At 40.6% G+C, this 17872-nt stretch overlaps 1 protein-coding gene across 1 annotated transcript in view; it reads right to left on the minus strand.

The window, feature by feature from the left end:
• The window catches only part of Rubicon (run domain Beclin-1-interacting and cysteine-rich domain-containing protein rubicon), a 178532-nt gene that overhangs the window by 97811 nt on the left and 62849 nt on the right, over positions 1 to 17872 (minus strand). The window contains exon 9 of the mRNA XM_067136464.2: positions 7572 to 7714. Coding sequence (XP_066992565.2) covers positions 7572 to 7714 — 143 coding nt within the window. The remainder of the gene's footprint in view (positions 1 to 7571; positions 7715 to 17872) is intronic.

Here is a 17872-nt window from a genome sequence, read left to right on the forward strand (position 1 = left end):
GAATAACAATTTCTAAAGTTCTGACGATATTTTTTTTCCAATTCATGTTTGTGGGTTACTGTAGTCACGTCCTAGTTCATGAACCATGGGCAACGGCTGAGTGGCCTAGTAAGTGGTCCTGAGAGTCGGGATACCAGTTGCTATGGAATGGGAGTGGGCATCTCGGACATATTCTGAGTCCTGGCCATCCTTGTGCTCAGGCGGCTAGGACTATACAATCCACCGGTGGTCCATAACCCGTTAGAGGAGAGATCCTCACTTGGACTATGTGCAAGTAGGGTAGCATCCTGCCTCATGAATCGACCGAGCTCAGAACATTTTAAGCAAGCCTCGGACCTATGGGAGTAATGGAGTCCCACTCCCATTTGACAGGCGAGGGACTCCTTGGAAACAACTTGGTGAACGAAATGGAATTCGATGGGGAGCTATCAATATTAATGGGGCTTATGGAAGAAAGAAAGTAGAACTGGCTGAGTCAGCAAAGAGGATGCATCTACATGTGCTAGGAGTAAGTGATATTCGGGTAAGGGGAGATAACGAGGAAGAGATAGGAGATTATAAAGTGTACTTGACGGGTGTTAGAAAGGGAAGGGCAGAGTCTGGGGTAGGGCTCTTTATCAGGAATACCATTGCACGGAACATAGTTTCTGTTAGGCACGTAAATGAGCGAATGATGTGGGTAGATTTGTCAGTTGGAGGAATTAGGACTAGAATTGTGTCCGTGTATTCAACATGTGAGGGTGCAGATGAGGATGAAGTTGACAAGTTTTATGAAGCATTGAGTGACATCGTGGTCAGGGTCAACAGCAAGGATAGAATAGTGCTAATGGGCGATTTCAATGCGAGAGTTGGGAACAGAACTGAAGGATACGAAAGGGTAATTGGTAAATGTGGGGAAGATATGGAAGCTAATGGGAATGGGAAATGTTTGCTGGACTTCTGTGCTAGTATGGGTTTAGCTGTTACGAATACATTCTTCAAGCATAAGGCTATTCACCGCTACACATGGGAGGCTAGGGGTACCAGATCCATAATAGACTATATCTTAACAGACTTCGAATTCAGGAAATCTGTTAGGAATGTACGAGTTTTACGGGGATTTTTTGATGATACAGACCACTATCTGATCTGTAGTGAACTAAGTATCTCTAGGCCTAAGGTAGAGAAAGTGAAATCTGTCTGCAAACGAATAAGGGTAGAAAATCTCCAGGACGAGGAAATTAGACGGAAGTACATGGATATGATTAGTGAGAAGTTTCGAACAGTAGACAGTAAGCAGGTTCAGGATATAGAAAGTGAATGGGTGGCATACAGGGATGCTGTAGTAGAAACAGCAAGGGAATGCCTAGGAACAACTGTGTGTAAAGATGGGAAAAGGTGAACATCTTGGTGGAATGATGAAGTGAGAGCAGCTTGTAAACGTAAAAAGAAGGCTTATCAGAAATGGCTCCAAACAAGGGCCGAGGCAGACAGGGAGTTGTATGTAGATGAAAGAAACAGAGTGAAACAAATAGCTGTTGAATCCAAAAAGAAGTCATGGGAAGATTTTGGTAACAACCTGGAAAGGCTAGGTCAAGCAGCAGGGAAACCTTTCTGGACAGTGATAAAGAATCTTAGGAAGGGAGGGAAAAAGGAAATGAACAGTGTTTTGAGTAATTCAGGTGAACTCATAATAGATCCCAGGGAATCACTGGAGAGGTGGAGGGAATATTTTGAACATCTTCTCAATGTAAAAGGAAATCATCCTGGTGGTGGTGTGAACAGCCAAGCTCATGGGGAGGAGGAAAATGATGTTGGTGAAATTATACTTGAGGAAGTGGAAAGGATAGTAAATAAACTCCGTTGTCATAAGGCAGCAGGAATAGATGAAATTAGACCTGAAATGGTGAAGTATCGTGGGAAGGGAGGGATGAAATGGCTTCATAGAGTAGTAAAATTAGCGTGGAGTGTTGGTAAGGTACCTTCAGATTGGGCAAAAGCTGTAATTGCCCCTATCTATAAGCAAGGGAACAGGAAGGATTGCAACAACTATCGAGGTATCTCACTGATTAGTATACCAGGCAAAGTATTCACTGGCATCTTGGAAGGGAGAGTGCGATCAGTCGTTGAGAGGAAGTTGGATGAAAACCAGTGTGGTTTCAGACCATAGAGAGGCTGTCAGGATCAGATTTTCAGTATGTGCCAGGTAATTGAAAAATGCTACAAGAGGAATAGGCAGTTGTGTTTATGTTTCGTAGATCTAGAGAAAGCATATGACAGGGTACCGAGGGAAAAGATGTTCGCCATACTAGGGGACTATGGAATTAAAGGCAGATTATTAAAAGCAATCAAAGGCATTTATGTTGACAATTGGGCTTCAGTGAGAATTGATGGTAGAATGAGTTCTTGGTTCAGGGTACTTACAGGGGTTAGACAAGGCTGTAATCTTTCACCTTTGCTCTTCGTAGTTTACATGGATCATCTGCTGAAAGGTATAAAATGGCAGGGAGGGATTCAATTAGGTGGAAATGTATTAAGCAGTCTGGCCTATGCTGACGACTTGGTCTTAATGGCAGATTGTGCCGAAGGCTACAGTCTAATATCTTGGAACTTGAAAATAGGTGCAATGAGTATGGTATGAAAATTAGCCTCTCGAAGACTAAATTGATGTCAGTAGGTAAGAAATTCAACAGAATTGAATGTCAGATTGGTGATACAAAGCTAGAACAGGTCGATAATTTCAAGTATTTAGGTTGTGTGTTTTCCCTGGATGGTAATATAGTAAGTGAGATTGAATCAAGGTGTCGTAAAGCTAATGCAGTGAGCTCGCAGTTGCGATCAACAGTATTCTGTAAGAAGGAAGTCAGCTCCCAGACGAAACTATCTTTACATCGGTCCGTTTTCAGACCAACTTTGCTTTACGGGAGCGAAAGCTGGGTGGACTCAGGATATCTTATTCATAAGTTAGAAGTAACAGACATGAAAGTAGCAAGAATGATTGCTGGTACAAACAGGTGGGAACAATGGCAGGAGGGTACTCGGAATGAGGAGATAAAGGCTAATTTAGGAATGAACTTGATGGATGAAGCTGAACGCATAAACCGGCTTCGGTGGTGGGGTCATGTGAGGCGAATGGAGGAGGATAGGTTACCTAGGAGAATAATGGACTCTGCTATGGAGGGTAAGAGAAGTAGAGGTAGACCAAGACGACGTTGGTTAGACTCGGTTTCTAACGATTTAAAGATAAGAGATATAGAACTAAATGAGGCCACAACACTAGTTGCAAATCGAGGATTGTGGCGACGTTTAGTAAATTCACAGAGGCTTGCAGACTGAACGCTGAGAGGCATAACAGTCTATAATGAAAATGTATGTATGTATGTTTGATTGGATTAGTGACAGGCAGAATTGAATCTAATACATCTGAGAACGTTTGAGAATCGATACTTACAAACAAAACCCTGTTCTCGAGTTCAACGAACTTTGAAAGTCGATGTAGGCCTAATTTATGCAGTGCAAGTTTTCCAGAAACTGACTATGAACAGTATACCAGAAAACAAATTACAATGGAAGATTAAGACAAGAAGGGATTTTGCCATCATTTTGGGTGCTTTTGTATCTAATGTGCTTTATTTCATTAGATGAGAGAATTAAAAACTACTTGTGGTCGACTGTCGTTTGGCTTGGCGTATCAAAGTTGCTGAACTGAAAGAAGTTTTCACGGGAAACTGACAAAGATTCCCCTGTAAAACTGAACATAAAGTATCAAGATTTTGAACTCATGTACCAGTAATTAATGCAGTTTTGCAGTCTAACTTGCCTGTCTCTCATCCGGCGGGCCTGGGTTCGATTCCCAGCCAGGTCGGGCATTTTTACCTGGATAAAAAGGCTGGTTTCAGGTCCACTCAGCCTATGTGACTACCTTTAATTGAGGAGCTAACTAACAGTGAGATGGCGTAGAGAAAAGGGTTAAGGGTATCGTATTATCATATTATGCAATATCGATACAAAATAACTCAATGGCCAGTCATTTGTCTCTGTCAGTTGAGCATTAGGCCTACCACACAGTATCCTGAGTCAGGAATATCGGCCAAGAGGACTCATCACACTGACCATGTGTCACCTCGCAATCTGCAGGCCTTCAGGCTGTGCAGCGGTCGCTTGGCAGGCAAAGGCCCATTGGGGCTGTAGTCTGGTCTGGTTTAGGAGTTTTTGTAAGATTATAATTACTGGTATACATATTTTATTTTTGTGATGTTTAGACAAATTTTTATGGTTTTTCATTTATTCCCGGATTTTCCGCTTTCCCGTGTTATACGTTTTATTTTCATGGTCCCTCCAAAAACGGAGAATAGAAGTTCCACTGTATGTGAGTTATACTGGCTATTTTCGTTGGAAGTTAGTATTTCTAAATGTAAAAAAGTCACTAAATGGTGAACACGAAGTTTAGGCCTACATATAAAGTAACTATAATCCATTTCAGTTGCTCATATCATGTAATTCGTTTCATCTCCTTAATTCTTTCGATGAGGTCGACGTCAGAAAGGGCATACGGTCATAAAAACTCGCTATGAAGATTTGTCTCGCTTCGTACTCGACCCCATAGAGGAAATGGATAAGGGTATGGTATTATCACATTATGTAATAATAATGTCATTTGCTTTACGTCTCACTAACTACTCTTGTACGATCTTCGGAGACGCTGAGGTGCCGGAATTTTTTCCCGCAGGAGTTCTTTTACATGCCAGTAAATCTACCGACACGAGGCTGACATATTTGAGCACCTTCAAATACCACCGGACTGAGCCAGGATCGAACCTGCCAAGTGGGGTCAGAAGGCCAGCGCCTCAACCGTCTGAGCCACTCATCCCGGCTATCACATTATGCAATGAAAACCTACAACCTGTTTTCCAGTCATTGACCGGGTCAGGGATGTAATGAATGAAACATATGTAGGCTATTACTACAATGGGGTTGCCACTCCCAAAGTGATTTATGAATGACTGATAGATGCTATGAAATGAGAATGGAGTGTGTTGCTGGAATGAAAGATGACAGGGAAAACTGGAGTACCCGGAGAAAAACCTGTCACGCCTCCGCTTTGTCCAACACAAATCTCACACGGAGTGACAGGGATTTGAACCATGGTATCCAGCGATGAGAGGCCGACGCGCTGCTGCCTGAGCCACGGAGGCTCTCATATTATGCAATACTGATACAAAATAACTCAATGGCCAGTCATTTGTCTCTGTCAGTTGAGCATTAGGACTACCACACAGTAAACCTGATCACTGCTTTCATTTTAATTGTCTTGCGCGGCTAAGTTCCCTGCTACCAGCGTGTCGTCATTCCACATGACGTCAACTTCATTGCCATCTCGTCAGCCATGCACTGCAATCAAGACCAAGAGCATTCATCTTTTTGAACCTTTTAAAAATAGTTTTGTTCCCGACTACAGAGTCCAAACTGAGTGAAGCTATTCCCAAATAGTTTCTGGAGATGGTCTCCAATATTCCCAGCTGATGTATGTGTAGCAGAAGCCACTCCTTCTGAATAAAGCCTTATTGCTGCAAGTGTGCAAAACCACCAGCTGATGAGTAGCGTATGTTACAAGTTGCATTTCCAAATGTAAGTGACTGAAAGCATTCTTTTGATAACTACGGCTGTTGAAAGCCAGACCCTTATTTTTAAGTATATTTCATGCTTGTTCTCTACATTTATCACATCAGGATTTACCTAAACAGCTGTAAATGAGATAAGAGAGACCGCATTGTTTAGGTTAGGTATGGTATCGCCCGGATAGTGCCAAAAGTTCCACGGCGGAAAGAATAAAAATAAATAACAGGAAATTTTGCTGCATTTATGGATATTTAGAGGTGTGGCGGTACTGTGTTTTATTATCATAATGTTTAATTTCGTACGTTCGTTGTCTCCCATTTTTTATTAACGCATACCCTAGTATGTTTTGTTTGGCGTCTCCGAAAATCGTTGAAAGTACCGTAAGTGGGGACATAAAAAAAATCAATATTATTATTATTATTATTATTTGTTAGGTTTTAAACCTAGTTCTCTCCCAAAAAACCTTATATTGATATTATTGCCTTTGCTGGCAGGACCTAGTGTTTACAGTGCACTATGTTTTCTGGTATGGGTTAGAGTACTTTGTTACTTGCATTGATCTGTCTCTGTCTTGTCCTTGGTTTTGACAATATGAAAGGACTGAGGTATGAGCGATGCTAGTAATGCCATTCCTTCTGCAGCCAGTCTCTGCTATGAATGGTCTGAAAATGTTGCTCATACGGTTGGTTGGTGCATGCATTTCAGTGGGCTTGGCAGACTGATATGTAATAGCAACTTCTGGCTCAGTGAGGAAAGCAATGGGAAACTACCTCATTCCTTATTTCCCTATTACACCTCTTCAGTGATGCCTAGGCCATCTATGAAAGCTGATGGCAGAGCTGTTGAGGATCCAACCAGCCTTAGGGCTGAAGACTGAACATACACACACGAGATATTAAATGATCAGTTTGTTAATGATCTCACCTGCCTATATTATAGGCCTAGCAACAACCGTGAATATTTCTTAACTAAAGTATACTCATTTCCTCATCCTGAGGTGGTGCAGCTCTTTTTTAGACAGGCCCCCAGTGGAAGGGAGTTGCACGTACCATTTTTACCACAAATCAACCTTCCTGCCATTCATAAATCTCTGGCAATACGGTACCGGGAATCGACTCAGGCTTCAAAGAACGGCAGCTAATTGTGCTAACCATTATGCTAGTGGACATTCTTAACAACAAAACACAGACATATATGCATGACTGATATGTGACTGAAATGCGCGGGTCGGACATGAAACTATTCACCTATTTGTGTGACGTCATCAGAGCTGCAGCAGGCCTACGCTATGGAGGCGGGTATTTCTTAACTAAGAAACACAGATGTACCGCATAACTTTGACACGTGTTTTCATAGCATGGGTCGTGCGGACGAAACTATTCACAAATTTGTGTGATGCCATCAAAGCTGCATAAGGCTTGTAGCTGCTTCGAAGTGGAATCGTTGTTCTCTGACGAATTATGTTGGTGTGTGTGTGTGTGTCTTGTATGCAAAATTTAATTTTTTAATTTTCTTCATTTCGAAAAGCCAAGGGCGGTCTAGTACGCGAGGGGGTCTAATACACGAGTAAATACAGTATTTATATCATTCTCTTCTATTTTTAAAGCTCTCTCTGACTGAGTACTGCAATAAGTCATATCACTAATCAAAACTGAACTAAACAAAAAAAATTACAATGGAAATGTCCACAATTGTTGTGTTGAATTTTTCACAAGTGCACCTTTTCAAAATACAATAGTTTTGAGCAGAAACAATATGTTATGTGTCATTTGTCTACAGTGGCTCAGAAGAATAAAAGAATAAGATGCTACCAATAATGTCTGATTTTATAGACACACGTGAAATTTCAGTCTCATATAGCTCAGAACTAGCTGTTTTGAGATATCTTACTTTTGAACCAGATGACTGATATAATCACAACAAAAGTCTTTGAATACTACAAAGAGAGTTAAGGAAATGAGGTCTATACTTACACAGGTGTAGGATGTGCAGTAAAGATGACCTGAGGCCTAGGAGGAGCCCACTCCATTGTTCCTCGCAGGGGTGTAGCTTGACGCATGTCTGCATCTTCAGCTTCATCAGGGCTAATGGGCCAGCTAGTAGGCAGTGGCAATAACTGACAAAAGAATGCTATGAATTATACATAAAGATTTTTCTTTCACCTTAAGATAGATGCGTACTGTATGATTAGAACAATCAAAACTATGTACGTTGTAAAAAGGGAAAAATAAATAAATCAATAGCAATTAGTCAATGGCCCAACTCCGATACTGTAAAATTATGGACTAATTTTATGAGGTATATTTTGGGCTTATGCCGTGTAATTAATTGTAAACACACTCCACGGGTTTCAAAAGGAACCTTGCCTTTCTTCATCAGGAGACAACAGAGAAATGAAACGATGTATTAAAGGTTGCCAGGAGAAAGCAACAAGGAACTTTTGAAATGGTGCCCTAAAGATGTAAAAGGGACGCCATTTTAGCCCCATTCTAGAGACAACGAATGGCAACAGCAAAGCATTACTCTGTAATGGTTCTAATAATAGATAGCCATGATTCACTGAGGTTGTAACCTGTATCGCGGTTGAAATTATCTGGGTGTTTACGTATTCCAACCGCCTCCCTGATAATTCTTGGGCGATGTTGCTTTATAGGGGCAAGAACATCCACTTCTTGGAACAAGACATCATGACCAGGTGCTAAGGCATTATCAGCAATAGCTGATTTATCAGGTTGGTTGAGTCTGATACATCTGGTATGTTCTGACTACCAGGGCCAGGAGGATTTATGAAGTGTCAGCTCTACAAGAGGAAATTAACACCTTGAGAACCACCTTTGAGAGCAACGGTTACAGCAGAGCTTTGATCTCAAGGGTTCTGGAATCAACAAATAATCGGACGCCTGTTAAGGTAAAAGATGTAAAAGGAACTGCTTACCTACCTTACGTACATATCACGAAGGATCGTATTGCTAAAATATTACCTTGCCGCGGTGGGGAGGCTTGCGTGTCCCAATGATGCAGATAGCCGAGCCGCAGGTGCAACCATATCGGATGGGTATCTGTTGAGAGACCAGACTAACGAATGGTTCATCGAAAGGGGGGTAGCAGCCTTTCGGTAGTTGCAAGGGCGGCAGTCTAGATGATTGACTGATACGGCCTTGTAATAATACTCAACATGACTTAGCTGTGTTGATACTGCTACACGGCTGAAAGCAACGGGAAACTACAGCCGTAACTAACTCCCGAGGACATGCAGCTCTCGCTGTATGAATGATGTACTGATGATGGCTTCCTCCCGGGTAAAATATTCCGGAGGTAAACTAGTCCCCCATTCGGATCTCCGGGTGGGGACTACACGAGAGGGGGCGATTATCAGGAAGATGGATACTGACATTCTGCGAGTCGGAGCATGGAATGTTAGAAGTTTGAATCATTGTGGTAGGTTAGAGAATCTGAAAAGGGAGATGGATAGGCTAAAGTTAGATGTAGTTGGTATAAGTGAAGTACGTTGGCAGGAAGAACAAGATTTTTGGTCAGGCGACTACCGAATTATCAACACAAAATCAAACAGGGGAAATGCAGGAGTTGGTTTAATAATGAATAAGAAAATAGGGCAGCGGGTAAGCTATTACGAACAGCATAGTGAAAGAATTATTGTCGTCAAGATAGACACCAAACCAATGCCCACCACAATAGTGCAGGTCTATATGCCTACTAGTTCAGCGGATGACGAAGAAATCAAAAGAATTTATGAGGAGATAGAAGATTTAATACAATATGTAAAAGGTGACGAGAATCTAATTGTGATGGGAGACTGGAATGCAGTGGTAGGCCAAGGAAGAGAAGGTAGTACAGTAGGAGAATTTGGATTGGGACAAAGGAACGAAAAAGGAAGTCGGCTGGTTGAATTCTGCACTGATCATAATTTAGTCCTTGCCAATACTTGGTTCAAACACCACAAAAAACGGCTATATACGTGGATGAGACCTGGAGACACTGGAAGGTATCAAATAGACTTCATTATGATTAGGCAGAGATTCAGAAACCAGGTGTTGGATTGCAAAACTTTCCCAGGAGCAGACGTGGACTCTGACCACAACTTGTTGGTCATGAAATGCCATCTGAAGTTGAAGAAATTGAAGAAAGGAAAGAATGCAAAAAGATGGGATCTAGACAAGTTGAAAGAAAAGAGAGTGAGGGATTGTTTCAAGGAACATGTTGCACAAGGACTAAATGAAAAGGCTGAAGGAAACACTATAGAGGAAGAGTGGAGAGTCATGAAAAATGAAGTCAATAGGGCTGCTGAAGAAATGTTAGGAAGGAAGAAAAGATCAACTAAAAATCAGTGGATAACTCAGGAGATACTAGACCTGATTGATGAACGACGAAAATACAAGAATGCTAGAAATGAAGAGGGCAGAAAAGAATACAGGCGATTAAAGAATGAAGTGGATAGAAAGTGCAAGGTAGCTAAGGAAGAATGGCTGAAGGAGAAGTGCAAGGATGTCGAAGGCTGTATGGTCCTGGGAAAGGTAGATGCTGCATACAGGAAAATCAAGGAAACCTTTGGAGAAAGGAAATCTAGGTGTATGAATATTAAGAGCTTAGATGGAAAGCCACTTCTAGGGAAAGAAGACAAAGCAGAAAGATGGCAGGAGCATATCCAACAGTTGTATGAAGGTAAAGATGTAGATAATTTGGTTCTGGAACATGAAGAGGCTGTTGATGCTGATGAAATGGGAGACCCAATTTTGAGGTCAGAGTTTGACAGAGCTGTGAGTGACCTAAATAGGAACAAGGCACCTGGAATTGATGACATTCCCTCTGAATTACTGACTGCCTTAGGAGAAACCAGCATGGCAAGGTTATTTCATTTAGTGTGCAAGATGTATGAGACAGGAGAAGTCCCATCTGATTTTCGGAAGAATGTTGTTATACCTATTCCCAAGAAAGCTGGTGCTGACAGGTGTGAAAACTACCGCACCATTAGTTTAGTATCTCATGCCTGCAAAATTTTAACATGTATTATTTACAGAAGAATGGAAAAACAAGTTGAAGCTAAGTTGGGAGAAGATCAATTTGGCTTCAGAAGAAATGTAGGAACACTTGAAGCAATCCTGACTTTACGTCTGATCTTAGAGGATCGAATCAAGGACAAGCCCATGTACATGGCATTCGTAGATCTAGAAAAGGCATTCGATAATGTTGATTGGACCAAGCTATTTATGATTCTGAAGATGATAGGGATTAGATACCGAGAACGAAGAATTATCTACAATCTGTATAAAAATCAGTCTGCAGTGATAAGAATTGAGGGCTTTGAAAAAGAAGCAGCAATCCAGAAAGGAGTGAGGCAAGGCTGCAGTTTGTCCCCTCTCCTTTTCATTGTTTACATAGAACAGGCAGTAAAGGAAATCAAAGAGAAATTTGGAAAGGGAATCACAATCTAAGGAGAGGAAATCAAAACCTTGAGATTTGCCGATGATATTGTTATTTTATCTGAGACTGCAGAAGATCTCGAGAAGTTGCTGAATGGTATGGATGAAGTCTTGGGTAAGGAGTGCAAGATGAAAATAAATAAGTCCAAAACAAAAGTAATGGAGTGCAGTCGAACGAAGGCAGGTGATGCAGGAAATATTAGATTAGGAAATGAAGTCTTAAAGGAAGTAGATGAATATTGTTACTTGGGTAGTAAAATAACTAACGATGGCAGAAGTAAGGAGGACATAAAATGCAGACTAGCACAAGCAAGGAAGAGCTTTCTTAAGAAAAGAAATTTGCTCACTTCAAACATTGATATCGGAATTAGAAAGATGTTTTTAAAGACTTCCGTGTGGAGCGTGGCATTGTATGGAAGTGAAACATGGACGATAACTAGCTTAGAAAGAAAGAGAATAGAAGCTTTTGAAATGTGGTGTTACAGAAGAATGTTGAAGGTGAGATGGATAGATCGAATCACGAATGAAGGGATACTGAATCGAATTAGTGAGAGGGGATCGATTTGGCTAAATTTGACAAGAAGAAGAGATAGAATGATAGGACACATCTTAAGACACCCAGGACTTGTTCAGTTGGTTTTTGAAGGAAGTGTAGGTGGTAAGAATGGTAGGGGTAGACCAAGGTATGAATATGACAAGCAGATTAGAGCAGATGTAGGATGCAATAGTTACGTAGAAATGAAAAGGTTAGCACAGGATAGGTTGGCATGGAGGGCTGCATCAAACCAGTCTTTGGACTGATGACTCAAACACATGACAACCATGTACGAACTGTTTTTGGAACATCTATTAAGATTAGGCAATTCCTACGACCAACTAAGGATAGTTTGCCTAAGTTGCAACAACCTGGTATCTACAGAGTTCGCTGTACTTGTGGCAAGGTTTATATTGGGCAGACTTTGAGAACCGTGTGTACTCGCATCAAAGAACAAACCAGATGTATCAGACTCAACCAACCTGATAAATCAGCTGTTGCTGATCATGCCTTAACACCTGGTCATGATGTCTTGTTCCCAGAAGTGGATGTTCTTGCCCCTATAAAACAATATCGCCCAAGAATTATCAGGGAGGCGGTTGAAGTACGTAAACACCCAGATAATTTCAACCGCGATACAGGTTACAACCTCAGTGAATCATGGCTACCTATATTCAGAACCATTAGAGAGTAATGCTTTGCTGTTGCCATTCGTTGTCTCTAGCATGGGGCTAAAATGGCATCCCTTTTACATCTTTAGGGCACCATTTCAAAAGTTCCTTGTTGCTTTCTCCTGGCAACCTTTAATACGTCGTTTCATTTCTCTGTTGTCTCCTGATGTAGAATGGCAAGGTTTCTTTCGAAACGCGTAGTGTGTGTTTACAATTAATTACACGGCATAAGCCCAAAATATACCTCATGAATAGTTACACGGGCCAGTCAGCAGGAGAGTATTGAGTACAGTTGCTTTCAATAAGAAAAAGAGCCTTGGAAAGAACATTATAGACCGGACTGACACGTCCTCTCAGACAATTGTAAAGTATGATGACCGTAAGGCTGATGATATACAATGTTCTGAAAGGAAACCACAAATAAAAAAGAGACCCAAATACCGAATTGGAACTATGAACATTCTAGAACTCCTAGACATGGATAGAAGAAAAATATCAATATTGGGATTAAGTGAGACCAAATGGAAAGGGATTGGAAGTAAGACACTTCGTGGAGGTTATAAATTATACTGGAGTGGACAGGAGAAGGTAGCGAAAAATGGTGTTGGATTCTTAATTAACTGGTGCTACAGCTGAAGTTATCTGCAAAAGTGATAGAATCATTAAAATGTTCATGAAACTGGAGAACACTAAGTACACCATCATACAAGTGTATGCCCCACAGACAGGCTGCAGTGAGGAAGACAAAGAGAAATTTCGGCAAGACCTGGAAGATACAGTTAATGAGGAAAATGTTATTATTATTGGAGATCTAAATGCGCAAGTTGGGATAGACAGACTTGGGTACGAGAACATCATTGGTCCACATGGATTTGGACAAAGGAACCTAGAAGGAGAACAACTATTAGATCTGTGCAGAAGAAATGATCTTATAATCAAAAATCTATTCTTCAAAAAAAGAGACAGTCACAGAATAACAAGGTACAGTTGAGATGGCCAGTATAGAACATTGATTGACTACGTAATCACAAATAAAGATGGTGGCAGGTACATCACAGATGTAAAGGTCATCCCTAGTGAAAGCATGGACAGTGACCACAGATTGTTGGTAGTAGACTTCAAACATAAGGCAAATGAAACGCAGAAACTTATTATGAAAAAACCAAGGGTTAAAACTTGGAAGTTGCAAGAAGTCCAAATAAAGGAAGAATACAAACTAAGGATTCAACAGAGTTTGCCGAAGTGTGAAGTAACCAGCGTTAATGAAGAATGGAAGGCCTTCAAAGACACCTTTGTGGGAGAAGCCAAAAACCTATGTGGAGTTACAAGTTCTATCAAAAGAAAAAAGGAGACACCATGGTGGAATGATAGAGTGAAAACAGCGGTGAAAGAAAGATACCAAATAAAGAAGGCACTGGACAAGGAAAAACAAAAACAGGGACAAGAACGAAATGAACAAGAAATACAAAGACTTCAAGGAATATACAGGAACAAGAAACTTGCTGTAAAGAACATTGTAAGGGAAGAAAAAGAGAAGAAATGGAATGAGTCTGCAGACAAACTGGAAGAGGACAGTAGAGGAAATATGAAATTGCTATACAGAGTAGTGAAAAACAAGCGAAGGGATCAAGAGACCATAAAAGCAATAGAACGTGATGATGGAACTCTGGCACAAGAAGAGGGAGAAATTGAACAAGAACTCAAGATCTATTTCGAAAAGCTGCTGAATGGAGATACAGAAAACATAACAACGGATAGAGGAGAGCCAAGTCGAGGAACCACAACTGAACCACCAATTACATGGCTTGAGGTTGAAAATGCACTCAAGAGCATGAAGAAAGGAAAGGCAGTGGGCATAGATGAACTAAGTGCAGATATGCTGAAAGCAGCGGGAGTTCCAGGAATCCAATGGCTCTATGGACTGCTCAACAAGATATGGGAGGAAAATACTATTCCTGAGGACTGGAAGATGGGCATCATTGTACCTCTGTTCAAGAAAGGAAGCCGACGAAAATGTACTAATTACTGTGGTATCACACTACTGTCCCATGTCCTGAAAATATTGGAAAAAATAATAGAGACCAGAATCAGAGATATTGTTGAACCAATTTTGGAAGAAGAGCAGTATGGTTTCAGACCAGGAAGGTCAACTACAGACCTTATATTTGCAATTAGGATGCTAATGGAAAAATACTGGCAGAAGAACAAGCCTTTATTTCTAATATTTTTGGACATTGAGAAAGCATACGATAGTGTACCAAGGGAAAGAATTTGGCAATGCATGAAAGAACTTCAAGTGCGAGACAGCCTCATAGACAAAGTGAAAATGTTGTATAGTGGAAACAGAAGCTGTATTCAAGTAGGATGTGGTTTGTCGGACTGGTTTGAAACAAAGAGAGGAGTGCAGCAGGGCAGCTCACTGTCACCACTTCTATTTATTATTGTAATGGATGTAGTAATGAAATCTATTAAAAGGAAAGAACATGGAGATATCAAAGCCTTCACATTTGCAGATGATGTTGCGATCTGGAGTGACTCAGAAGAGGAACTGGGAGAGAGAATACAAAGCAGGAATGAGGAGTTTAAGAAATATGGTTTAAACATCAGCAAGACCAAGACGGTGGTGATGAAAGTGTATGGGGAAGGAGCAGGACCAATAGTCATGTTAAATGAAGCTCAACTGGACAGCATTCCAGTTTTCAAATACTTGGGTAGCGTTATATCAAATGACAACCTAGCAAAACATGAGGTGAACAATCGAATCAATAAGGCAACACAATTTTACCACCAGGTAAGACACCTGCTGTGGGATGAGCAAATACCCATGAAAACAAAAATGACATTGTTCAAGTCCTATTATACACCAATTCTTACATACAGTCTCGAAACCACAACACTAACCAATAGAGATAATTCCAAACTTCAGGCAGCTGAAATGAAATTCCTACGCACTATGATCAGGAAAACCAGGAAAGACAAGATTAGGAATGAGAAAATTAGAGAAGAAGTAGGAATAGATGATTCTCTCCTCAATAAGATTCAGATATCAACACTGAAGTGGTTTGGTCACATGAAGAGGATGCCAGTAAACAGAACTGCAAGGAAGGAATTTGACAGAAAGGTAGAAGGAAGACGACCCGTGGGAAGGCCACGAAGGAAATGGATAGATTTAGTTAAGAGCGATGTACTGCTGAGAGGTCATGATTGGGACAAGTTGGTGGAGGAAGAATGGTACAAGGACAGGATGAGATGGAGGAGGCTCATATACCACACCCGGGAAACTGGAGATGGTTTAGGATGATGATGATGATGATGATGATGATGATGATGATGATGATGATGATGATGATGAATGAAATTCACTATTCATGTATGCTTCAACTTTTAATTGTTAAGCTGACTGTTGCTCAGGAAGAAATTGCAATTGAATTTCCCTGCAGTTCTGATAGCTATAGGAATCAGCATAATTTTTAGTACATACATACACAGAATCCTAATTATTTGTGTGCAGGTTATATGTTTTTGCAAGTTATCTGTGCAACCTAAAAACATGCATCTTCATTATAGACTGTTATGACTTTCAGTGTTCAGTCTGCAAACCTCTACAAATTAACTAAGCACCTCCATAAACGTCTATATGCAACTTGCTCTGTGCCCTTGCTTAGTTCTACACCTCTTATCCTTAAATAATTTTGTATGGCTATTGCCAGCCTAGTGCAGTCTTTGAAAGGCAGATCCTCTGAGGAAGCTGGGCAGCATCTGCCACGTATGAGAAGCTGTGTTTTATTAGAGTGGAGGATAGTGTTGTGTGTGATGTAGGGAACATTACAAACACTCAGACCCCGAGCCAGGGGAATTAACCATTTGAGGCAAAAATCTCTGCCCCGGCCAGGAATCAAACCTGAGGAGAAAAGATAACATTTAAATACATTAAAAAAGTGCTTTTTTTCACCAGTCATAAAGCTGAAATACCCACATAATCCTAAAGGTGATGAGAAAACAGTGACTCTTGGGACTGTAAGGAACATGCATACTAAACAGAGCTTACTAGTTTCACTTAAATGTGTTTACAATTCAAAACTATCAATACCAATTGCAAAGAATACTGACCTGGTAAAGTTTGTATCCAGTAATCCCTGTGAGGTATCATAATGAGTATGTACAGATGTCTCCTAATCATTCTCTACCAGATGAACTTCCAGAGACAGATAAAGAATTCAGTGTATTGTTTAGTCTGACATGGCTCTTATTTCAGTTAAAATTTACAACTTCTAATAACCAACCTTGTTTCTCTTCCATTTTTATTATTGTGTTATCTCTGCCAAAAAAATTTTGTTTCCAAATTTGGCCATCTATGGACCGCATGGAACTTAAGGCTTCTTGGCCTTTCTTCTCTTCTCAGAACCTCTTCATTCTTTCGCTTCACATCTTTCTCTCCTCTTCAGAAATGATCTGTTTGGGTCTCCTTTTCAGTGGTTTCTCTTGAAATGATTTTAGACTGTCTTTTATTCTCTTCTATTGTGGATCATCTCTAGTGTAATTCCAACTTCTTCCACATCCCCCTTGACCTCTTCTACCGACTTGAAGGTGGCCTATAATCCCACCATGTAGCTGAAAATCTTTTCGGTCAGTTGTTTGTCATCCATTGTTACTAGGTGTCCATAGAATTTCAGCCTTCATTTCTGTATTGTATCCGTGTTCTTCTCAAGGTACTTGTAGAACTCCTCATTTCTCCTTATCTTCCTTCAAGTCCTCTGCAGTCCCAGAATTTTCCTCAGAATCTTCCTTTCCTTCTTTTCGAGTTCTTGCAGCTCCCCCCTTTTTATTTAAAATAAGACATTCTGAAGCATACAATACTTCCGGTTTTATTACCAAATCATGTCGGATTTTGGCCTTGTAAGATATTTCCCATTTGTTATCAATGTTACGTGTTAGCTTGTTGGCCAGATCTAATTTTCTGGCTCTTGCCTTGTTTGCCTCTTTATCCATCCATTGGGTTGAATCCATTCATCCAGGTATTTGAACTTCTCTGCCCTTTTAATCTTCCCATGTTTTACCTCAATATACCTCTCACTTTCTGTATTTTCATAACTTTAAGACCCGCTTTTTTGGCAGTTTCATGCAGGCTTTCTTCTCGGTTTCTGGCTAAGATAGCAAGGTCATCTGCAAAAGCTGAACACTTGATTTCTAGTTTCTGTCCTTTCTTCCCCAGTTGTTTTCCACTTACTCTTTCCAATTTCAGAGCTTCTTCCCAGGTTTTCATTATTTCTCCAATACAATATTAAAGAGGACTGGGTATAATCTGTCTCCTTGTGTGATCCTTGTTGTTATTTCAAATGGAGCAGAGATTTCTCCTAAGAACTTTTACTTCTGAGATGGTGTCCGTTAGTGTTAGTTTTATTATCTCTCTCGTTTTCTTGTCAATTCCAAACTCTTCTAAGACGCTAAATAAATGTCTATCAATCGAGTCATATGCTTTTTGGAAGTCAATAAAGATGACCATGGTGTTCTGGCTCCTTACTGCTCTTGTTCTCAGAATGCTTTTAAGGTTGACTATCTGTTCTGCACATAACCTCCCTTTTCGCAAACCAGTTTGGTATTCTCCAATGAGGTGATCAGCTTGATCTTCA

Source organism: Anabrus simplex, chromosome 1 (assembly GCF_040414725.1).
Source record: "Anabrus simplex isolate iqAnaSimp1 chromosome 1, ASM4041472v1, whole genome shotgun sequence".
Lineage (NCBI taxonomy): Eukaryota > Metazoa > Arthropoda > Insecta > Orthoptera > Tettigoniidae > Anabrus > Anabrus simplex.